We start from the raw sequence: 10,254 nt of genomic DNA, 5'->3' as shown, positions 1-10,254 counted from the left end.
TACCATAATAATATGAACACATTTAATAACAAGTATAAACTGGATGGTTTGAGCCCTGAATACTGATTGGCTGACATACAATGGGTATGATAACACTTTTCTTTTTACTGCTCTAATTACATTGGTAACCAGTTTCAAATAGCAATAAGGCACCTCGGGGGCTTGTGGTATATGGCCAATATAAGAGCTGTATCCAGGCACTCCGCGTTGAGCCGTGGTATATTGGTCATATACACACCACCTCATGCCTTATTGCTCAATTAAATTGTGTGTTTTGCATCTGTATTTTGAAATAGACTACCACCACTACAACATAAACTGTGGTGCCACCTATTGTTCATACTGTTACCTACAAAAACTGAAAAAAATGCCCAGATTATCAATTGAATAATCAGTCTCCTCTGTGTCTTTCAATTGGCTTTGAGATGGCTAGATGCAGTTCTAGAGACACAGTGTGCCTGTTTTACTTGGTGTGGTCCTTTACCCACCGGCATAACCTCTGGGAGTAGGTAGCTGGGCTGACAGTGGAGAAGGCTCTACCAGGGAAGCGCAGACTCTTCCACAGGTTCTCCAGCCTTTTCTTCAAACCGTACACAGTAAAAATGTCTACAATACCCACAAAGTAGCGCATCTCTGGCCCATCTATGACATGCACTGAGTTCTTGAAATTAGGCAGCAGCCTACGGTGATGAGCATGGAACTCCTGGAGTTCTGCATCTGTACTGTTTACAGAGGGCAGGTTTATCTCCTGGCAGTGGATTGAATGGCCAGAGTGCTCCCCTGTGTCCTGGACATGGTCTGACCCACTGTCTATTGTATCTGATGCCAGTCGAGAAGAGTCTCCCCCCAACAATGGAATAGTGGGGTGATCTTCCTCTGTGGGACTGTCTTGGGCCATGGACCTGCAGAGGAAAGAGCATGTAAGAACTGAATAACAAAAGAGATAACAAATCAGCTTACATTAGGATAAGAGTAAAAGCTCTCATTACCAATGATCTTCTCACTGTGTTACCTTACATTAGCTGAGCAACAACTGCATTTCTGGAGTGTCCAATAAAGACTACTCCGTAATTTTTTTTTCCATACAGTAGATTGTGCACCACTGAGCACCTACTTTTCAGTGCGCACAATAAGGTTACTAAAGGAGTGCTTCCCATCCAGCTCATCTTTGTGCAAGGGTTGATGGGCCAGCAGGATGCTGTAGTCAAGCACATTGAGGCTACGGAGGAAAGCGGTGTCTATTTCAACCTGATCCACAAGCCAGGAGCTCTTCTGATCTGTCAACACATGATAAACGTTTACTTCTTAGGGGAATGCATGAGTTTTTACCTTTGTGAATGGCACTTAAATTTCTCTTTCTGTTTAAGTCATAAGACACAAGGAAACAACACAATAAAATATGACTTTCTCCATTCCGTCAGGTGCTGGCAGATATAGGGCATACCAGGCTCTTACCCAGAATGATGTGCTTTCCTTCAAAGTTGTTATCCTTCAGAATCTTAACTGGGCTTCCAGTAGATGCAGGGTCAGTCCACCTACCCACCTCACAGCCCTTAATGTCATATCTAAGAGACAAAGACAAAATTGTCAACACACAATCCAGAAAGAGATTTTTTTAAACTACATCACAAACGATGTTCACCTTGTATCAATCCTCTCGTCCGGGTAAAACACACTCTGCATCACAATGAAATACTTCTGAGAAAGATTAAGAGAAGAGTTAAATAGTTGTTTTTTTACAGCTGTGTTTGAATGTGTACTTCATTATAGTCACCTTTGTTTCATTTGGTACTTGGATACTATGGAGACCTGGAATAAGAAAAGAGCATGCACAGCTGACAAAAAGATATGAAACAGGTGACATTGTACCCAATATTTCTCATGTGATATTTTCTATCTCACCCAGGAACCTGACCAACAACGAGTGGGGGTATTTCTCCAAGTGATCCATATATGCCATCAGGTTGGAAAGAAGAAACTTCACCTCCCGCTTATTCTGTGTCTTTAGGAAGAACCTCTTGTCATTCCTTAAGGAGGTAAAAAAAAAAAAATCTGCATGTGCAACTATAGAGTTGGGATAGATTAAATGTGTTGATTTTATGATTTGTATGTTGTCCTTCAGTAGGCCTCACGTGAGGAAGAAGTCAGCCTTGCTCTTGGAGTTGCTCATGAACTGTAGATAGCAGCAGTCTGAAGAGAGTGATCTCTTGTACTCCTCCTCATTTATGTCCAGGGAGTGCCGCAAGCTGGAAAACACCAGTCCTGCAAATGTCTGCATCTCATAGTCCTACAGGGACAGGCAACAGAAGACCATGGATCAAAACATATGTCCCACAAAACATTTACTAAAATAGACAGTAAATTGTCAGGATTGGTTTTCCATGCGAATATTGATTCATAGTGTTATTCATGTGAATATTGTTTAAATAGCACCTTGTGGACTTGAGTCTGCTCCGATGTGTAATGTTCAGCAGAAAGTTCATCCTGAGTGAAACAATAAATCAACCCACAATGAAATGTTTGTCATATGCAACAACAACAAAAACTATGGGTATTTAGCAGATGCTCTTATCTAGAGCGACTTACAGTTAATGCATTCATTTTAAGATACTGTAGCTACAGTGTATTCGGAAAGTGTTTAGACCCCTTCACTTTTTCCACTGTTACGTAACAGCCTTATTCTAACATGGATTAAATTGTCCCCCCACCCCCTCAATCTACACACAATACTCCATAATGACAAAGCAAAAATGGGTTAAGAAATGTTTGCAAATGTATTAAAAATTAAAAAAAATTAAATATCACATTTACATAAGTATTCAGACACTTTACTCAATACTTTGTTGAAGCACCTTTGGCAGCGATTACAGCCTCAAGTCTTGGGTTTGACGCTACAAACTTGGCACACCCGTTTTTGGGGAGTTTCTCCCATTCTTCTCTGCAGATCCTCTCAAGCTCTGTCAGGTTGGATGGGGAGCGTCGCTGCACAGGTATTTTCAGGTCTCGCCAGAGATGTTCGATCGGGTTCAAGGCCAGGCTCTGCGTGGGCCACTGAAGGACATTCAGAGAAGCCACTCCGACAATGTCTTGTGTGTGTGCTTAAGGTCGTTGTCTTGTTGGAAGGTGAACCTTCACCCCAGTCTGAGGTCCTGCGCGCTCTGGAGCAGGTTTTCATCAAGGATCTCTCTGTACTTTGCTCCGTTCATCTTTCCCTCGATCCTGACTAGTCTCCCAATCCCTGCCACTGAAAAACATCCCCACACCATGATGCTGCCACCACCATGCTTCACCGTAGGGATGGTATTGGCCAGGTGATCAGCAGTGCCTGGTTTCCTCCATACGTGACACTTGGCATTCAGGTCAAAGAATTCAATCTTGGATTCATCATACCAGAGAATCTGTTTTCTCATGGTCAGAGAGTCCTTTAGATGCCTTTTGGCAAACTCCGAGCAGGCTTACATGCATCTTTTACTGAGGAGTGGCTTCCGTCTGGCCACTCTACCACAAAGGCCTGATTGGTGGAGTGCTGCAGAGATGGTTGTCCTTCTGGAAGGTTCTCCCATCTCCACAGAGGAACTCTGGAGCTCTGTCAGAGTGAACATCGGGTTCTTGGTCACCTCCCTGACCAAGACCCTTCTCCCCCGACTGATCTGTTTGGCTGAGCGGCCAGCTCTAGGAAGAGTCTTTGTGGTTACAAACTTCTTCCATTTAAGAATGATGGAGGCCACTGTTTTCTTGGGGACCTTTAATGCTGCAGAAATGTTTTAGTACCCTACCCCAGATCTGTGCCTCGACACAATTCTGTCTCAGAGCTCTCGGACAACTCCTTTTGACCTCATGGCTTGGTTTTTGCTCTGTCAACTGTGGGACCTTATATAGACAGGTTTGTGCCTTTCCAAATCAATTAAATTTACCACAAGTGGACTCCAATCAAGTGATGATCGATGGGAACAGGAGGCACTGGAGCTCAATTTCAAGTCTCATAGCGAAGGTTCTCAATACTTATGTAAATAAGGTATTTGTTTTTTAAATTTACAAACATTTCTAAAAACTTGTTTTAGCTTTGTCATTATGGGGTATTGTATGTAAAATAATTTAATACATTTTAGAATAAGGCTGTAATGTAACAAAATGTGGAAAAAGTCAAGGGACCTGAATACTTTCCGAATGCACTGTCGATGGGACAACCACATTTCTCAGTCATAGTAAGTAACTGTTACCTCAAAGTAGCTACCAAAGACAGTGCTAGTAGTGGGGAAAGGTCAAATACGAGTGTTAGTTCACAAAAGGCAATCTTATTAAATTGGGGGCGGGGGTGCTGTGGGATTATTTAAGAAACTCTTTGAAAATATGCTGAAATATGCTGAACAAAAATATAAAAAACGCAACATGTAAAGTGTTGGTCCCATGTTTCATGAGCTGAAATAAGATCCCAAAAATGTTCCACACGTACAAAAAGCTTATTTATCTCAAATTTTGTGCACAAATTAGTGTACATCCCTATTAGTGAGCATTTCTCCTTTGCCAAGATAATCCATCCACCTGACAGGTGTGGCATATCAAGAAGCTGATTAAACAGTATGATCATTACACAGGTGCACCTTGTGCAGGGGACAATAAAAGGCCACTCTAAAATGTGCAGTTAACACAATGCCACATCTCAAGTTGAGGGAGCGTGCAATTGGCATGCTGACTGCAGGAATGTCCAACAGAGCTGTTGCCAGAGAATTTAATGTTAATTTCTCTACCAACATAGTTTTAGAGAATTTGGCAGTAGATCCGACCGGCCTCACAACCGCAGACATGTAACCACGACAGCCCAGGACGTCCACATCCGGCTTCTTCAGCTGTGGGATCGTCTGTAATAAAGCCCTTTTGTGGGGAAAAACTAATTCTGGGCCTGGCTCCCAAGTAGGTGGGCCTATGCCCTCCCAGGCCCACCCATAGCTGCGCCCCTGCCCAGTCATGTGAAATCCATAGATTAGGGTCTAATGAATTTATTTCAATTGACTGAACTGTAACTCAGTAAAATATTTGAAGTTGTTGCATTTACATTTTTTGTTCAGTACATCTATACAATGCAAGTACTGTATGTACAGTACTTTTTCAGAGGTGTTCTCAGTCAATGTAGTAAATTCCTATGGTATAAAAATGTATTCTGTGCGACAGTTGAAATAGTGTGTATATTGTTGCCTATAGTTTTACTGACAGGTCCTGGTGTGTCGATGCTGGTCTGCAGGGCAGCATGCAGCCCCGCTTTCATAAGACAGGTGAAGCTGTAGAACTCATGTTCCTGGTTGATTTCAAACAGGCCTAACATTCTCCAGCGCCTCCTCAGACCCCACCACCGCCTCCGCCTTGTTGTCCCAGAGCAACGCTGACCGTTCCTCTTCGCCATCTGACACACACACACACACACACACACACACAGTGCACAAAACTTGAAGAACACCTTCTTAATATTGAGTTGCACCCCCTTTTTCCTTCAAAACAGCCTCAATTCGTCAGGGCATGGACTCTACAATGTGTCGAAAGCGTTCCACAGGGAAGCTGGCCCATGTTGACTCCAATGCTTCCCACAGTTGTGTCAAGTTGGCTGGATGTCCTTTGGGTGGTGGACCATTCTTGATACACACAGGAAACTGATGAGCATGAAAAAAACAGCAGCATTGCAGTTCTTGACACACTCAAACTGATGTGCCTGGCACCTACTAGCATACCCCGTTCAAAGACACTTCATTATTTTGTCTTGCCCAGTCACCCTCAATGGCACACATACACAATCTATGTCTCAAGGCTTAAACCTCCTTCTTTAACCCGTCTCTTCCCCTTCATCTACATTGATTTAAGTGGATTTAACCGGTGACGTCAACAAGGGATCATAGCTTTCACCTGGTCAGTCTGTCATGGAAAGAGCAGGTGTTCCTAATGTTTTGTACACTGTATACTGAGTAGCTCAATTTCAAGTTAGACAGGTGTTTTTAATTGGAAGAAATTGAAATTATCTCGTGGCTAAGAAATTCATATTTTTGGGGAGAACATGGACAAATGTATATTCGTTACAACAGTAAGCAATGTCTGAGTGTAACTGGCATGAAAGCTGACAACCACTATGCCACAAAAGTTCTTACCTTAACCTGGTTTCCTGACGTTGTCCCGTATCTTTGGATGCCTGGCTGTACCAAGAATATCTGAATTCAGTGAAAATCATTAGTCATTATTTTCATATGCGATTGAATAGTATTTGGTTTAGCCATGTATACAAAAAGAAGCACATTTCATGACAATGGTCTATATTCTCTTAACTCTTTCTCCAGCCGAGAGTAGTACCACAGTAAGTGGGTTGGACACAATTTTCAGGGTGTATCACACCTGCAGAGGCCTAAAAGGTGTGTGCAATGCAGTGAAGGTGTTTACTTCCTATTGTAGTGATGTAGGCCGTGTTCAAAACAACTGGGAACTTGGAAATCTGCAACTTCCGACTTCAGTGCGTTCAAGACAATTGGGAACTCGGAAAAAAACTAGCTCCAACTGGTGAAATGTTTGTCTGAAGTCTGAAACTCTGGCATCTTTTTAGAGCTAGACCTGAAAATCACTGATGTCAGGATTTTACCTTGTTTTTTTCCCAGTTGTCTTGAAAGCACCATTATAGTTCCCCACATTGGATGTGTCATAATACCCATAAAACCTAGTGTTCAAACCCGGAAATGGTTCCAATCATCTTTCTACCATTAATTTTTCACACAGTGAATTTTACAAACACTTCAAATTAAGTATGTATTTGGTCAAATCAAATGTTATTTGTCACATGTGCCGAATACAACAGGTGTAGACCTTACCGTGAAATGCTTACTTACAAGCCCTAAACCAACAATGCAGTTCAAGGAATAAAGTTAAGAAAATATTTACTAAATAAACTAAAGTAAAAAATCTAATTAAAAGTAACACAATAAAATAACAATAACAAGTCCATGTGCTGTCCATGTGCTGGGGGGTGGGGTATTAATGTAAATAGTCCGGGTGGCCATTTTATGAATTGTTCAGCAGTCTTATGGCTTGGGGGTAGAAGCTGTTAAGGAACCTTTTGGACCTACACTTGGCACTCCGGTACCGCTTGCCGTGCGATAGCAGAGAGAACAGTCTGGGTGACTGAAGTCTTTGACAATTTTTTGGGCCTTCCTCTGACACCGCCTAGTATATACAGTGGGGCAAAAAAGTATTTAGTCAGCCACCAATTGTGCAAGTTCTCCCACTTAAAAAGATGAGAGAGGCCTGTAATTTTCATCATAGGTACACTTCAACTATGACAGACAAAATGAGGGAAAAAAATCCAGAAAATCACATTGTAGGATTTTTAATGAATTTATTTGCAAATTATGGTGGAAAATAAGTATTTGGTCACCTACAAACAAGCAAGATTTCTGGCTCTCACAGACCTGTAACTTCTTCTTTAAGAGGCTCCTCTGTCCTCCACTCGTTACCTGTATTAATGGCACCTGTTTGAACTTGTTATCAGTATAAAAGACACCTGTCCACAACCTCAAACAGTCACACTCCAAACTCCACTATGGCCAAGACCAAAGAGCTGTCAAAGGACACCAGAAACAAAATTGTAGACCTGCACCAGGCTGGGAAGACTGAATCTGCAATAGGTAAGCAGCTTGGTTTGAAGAAATCAACTGTGGGAGCAATTATTAGGAAATGGAAGACATACAAGACCACTGATAATCTCCCTCGATCTGGGGCTCCACGCAAAATCTCACCCCGTGGGGTCAAAATGATCACAAGAACGGTGAGCAAAAATCCCAGAACCACACGGGGGGACCTAGTGAATGACCTGCAGAGAGCTGGGACCAAAGTAACAAAGCCTACCATTAGTAACACACTACGCCGCCAGGGACTCAAATCCTGCAGTGCCAGACGTGTCCCCCTGCTTAAGCCAGTACATGTCCAGGCCCGTCTGAAGTTTACTAGAGAGCATTTGGATGATCCAGAAGACGATTGGGAGAATGTCAGATGAAACCAAAATATAACTTTTTGGTAAAAACTCAACTCGTCGTGTTTGGAGGACAAAGAATGCTGAGTTGCATCCAAAGAACACCATACCTACTGTGAAGCATGGAGGTGGAAACATCATGCTTTGGGGCTGTTTTCTGCAAAGGGACCAGGACGACTGATCCGTGTAAAGGAAAGAATGAATGGGGCCATGTATCGTGAGATTTTGAGTGAAAACCTCCTTCCATCAGCAAGGGCATTGAAGATGAAACGTGGCTGGGTCTTTCAGCATGACAATGATCCCAAACACACCGCCCGGGCAACAAAGGAGTGGCTTGGTAAGAAGCATTTCAAGGTCCTGGAGTGGCCTAGCCAGTCTCCAGATCTCAACCCCATAGAAAATCTTTGGAGGGAGTTGAAAGTCCGTGTTGCCCAGCAACAGCCCCAAAACATCACTGCTCTAGAGGAGATCTGCATGGAGGAATGGGCCAAAATACCAGCAACTGTGTGTGAAAACCTTGTGAAGACTATTGACCAAATACTTATTTTCCACCATAATTTGCAAATAAATTCATAAAAAATCCTACAATGTGATTTTCTGGATTTTTTTTCTTCTCATTTTGTCTGTCATAGTTGAAGTGTACCTATGATGAAAATTACAGGCCTCTCATCTTTTTAAGTGGGAGAACTTGCACAATTGGTGGCTGACTAAATACTTTTTTGCCCCACTGTAGGTCCTGGATGGCTGGAAGCTTGGCCCCAGTGATGTACTGGTCCGTACGCACTACCCTCTGTAGTGCCTTACGGTTGGATGTCGAGCAATTGGCATACCAGGCCGTGATGCAACCGGTCAGGATGCTCTCGATGGTGCAGCTGTAGAACTTTTTGAGGATCTGGGGACCCATGTCAAATCTTTTCAGTCTCCTGAGAGGGAAAAGGTGTTGTCATGCCCTCTTCGCAACTTGGTGTGTTTGGACCATGATAGTTTGTTGGTGATGTGGACACCAAGGAACTTGAAACTCTCGACCGGCTCCACTACAGCCCCGTCAATGTTAATGGGGGCCTATTCGGCCTTCCTTTTCTTGTAGTCCACAATTAGCTCCTTTGTCTTGCTCACATTGAGAAACCTCCTCCCTATAGGCTGCCCCATCACTGTCGGTGATCACTGTTGTGTCGTCAGCAAACGTAATGATGGTGTTGGAGTCGTACTTGGCCACGCAGCCGTGGTTGAACTGGGAGTACAGGAGGGGACTAAGTACGCACCCCTGAGGGGCCCCAGTGTTGAGCATCAGTGTGGCAGATGTGTTGTTGCCTACCCTTACCACCTGAGAGCGGCCCGTCAGGAAGTCCAGGATGCAGTTGTAGAGGGAGGTGTTTACTTCCAGGGTCCTTAGCTTAGTGATGAGCTTTGTGTGTACTGTGGTGTTGAACGCTGAGCTGTAGGGTTACCTTGGCATGACGTTTTTAATAACATGTAAGTCTCTCTCGGACAAGGTGAGTTTTATCAATATATTTGCCTCAGTATACAAAAAAATAGTTTGACCGCTAATTAGCAACAGAGAAGACCTCTTTAAGACTACAAATTCCTACAAGAAGCTCCTACACGTCATATCTAGCCAACAATGTCAACTAGCATTCACCAGCGCAATCGGAGACCTTCTGTGCCCAATCCATGATGAATCCATGTGCTGTATTGAAATTAATTGAATAAAGTGTTGAACTTCTTATGTCCCCTTTCTATGTCTTAGCTAGCCACTGACTACACTTTAGCTAGCTAGTTAGCAGAGCAGTAGATCAAAAAATAATTTTGTTTTACTTAGCCTAGATAATTGTTTGTACAGTATGTCAACTTTGGTTTCTAGTTCAGACCTTATGGTATTTTTCCAAAGCATTAAAAGGGGAAAAGACCATTATAAGTCTGGCCATGTGGAGAAGTGCAGCTATAGTGAGGGGGTGTAAAGTACTTTTAAGTAAGAATACTTTAAAGTACTACTTAAGTTGTTTTTGGGGGTATCTGTACTTTACATTACTATTTATATTTTTGACAACTTTTACTTTTACTTCACTACATTCCTGAAGAAAATGTTGTACTTTTTACTCCATACATTTTCCCTGACACCCAAAAGTACTCATTACATTTTGAATGCTTCGCAAGACAGGAAAATGGTCAGATTCAAGCACATCAAGAGAACACTTGGTCATCCCTACTGCCTCTGGCCAGGTGGACTCACTTAACACAAATGCATTTTTTGTAAATAA

At 42.7% G+C, this 10,254-nt stretch overlaps 1 protein-coding gene across 1 annotated transcript; it reads right to left on the bottom strand.

Annotated features, from left to right (window-relative positions):
• Positions 1 to 8: 8 nt before the first annotated feature.
• Positions 9 to 6,434, bottom strand: LOC139576937 (phosphatidylinositol 4-phosphate 5-kinase-like protein 1). Its single transcript, XM_071403554.1, has 11 exons — positions 6,307 to 6,434; positions 6,132 to 6,191; positions 5,210 to 5,398; positions 2,434 to 2,484; positions 2,133 to 2,287; positions 1,903 to 2,027; positions 1,775 to 1,809; positions 1,643 to 1,698; positions 1,456 to 1,565; positions 1,115 to 1,277; positions 9 to 902 (listed from the first exon to the last, which is right to left on the bottom strand). The coding sequence occupies exons 3-11, from the start codon at positions 5,396 to 5,398 to the stop codon at positions 464 to 466; spliced, it is 1,323 nt and encodes a 440-aa protein (XP_071259655.1). The 5' UTR covers positions 6,132 to 6,191; positions 6,307 to 6,434; the 3' UTR covers positions 9 to 463.
• Positions 6,435 to 10,254: the final 3,820 nt, after the last annotated feature.

Source organism: Salvelinus alpinus, chromosome 5 (assembly GCF_045679555.1).
Source record: "Salvelinus alpinus chromosome 5, SLU_Salpinus.1, whole genome shotgun sequence".
NCBI classification, from domain to species: domain Eukaryota; kingdom Metazoa; phylum Chordata; class Actinopteri; order Salmoniformes; family Salmonidae; genus Salvelinus; species Salvelinus alpinus.
Note: the sequence above shows the minus strand (reverse complement) of the source record. Positions and strands in the feature narration are given on the sequence as shown.

Coding starts and splice junctions, on each gene's coding strand:
- LOC139576937 (XM_071403554.1), bottom strand. CDS start 5,398: ATGGCGAAGAGGAACGGTCAGCGTTGCTCTGGGACAACAAGGCGGAGG. Junction 1,810..1,902: donor GTTGTTGGTCAGGTTCCTGG/GTGAGATAGAAA, acceptor TTCTTATTCCAG/GTCTCCATAGTATCCAAGTA. Junction 1,566..1,642: donor GACGAGAGGATTGATACAAG/GTGAACATCGTT, acceptor TTTGTCTCTTAG/ATATGACATTAAGGGCTGTG.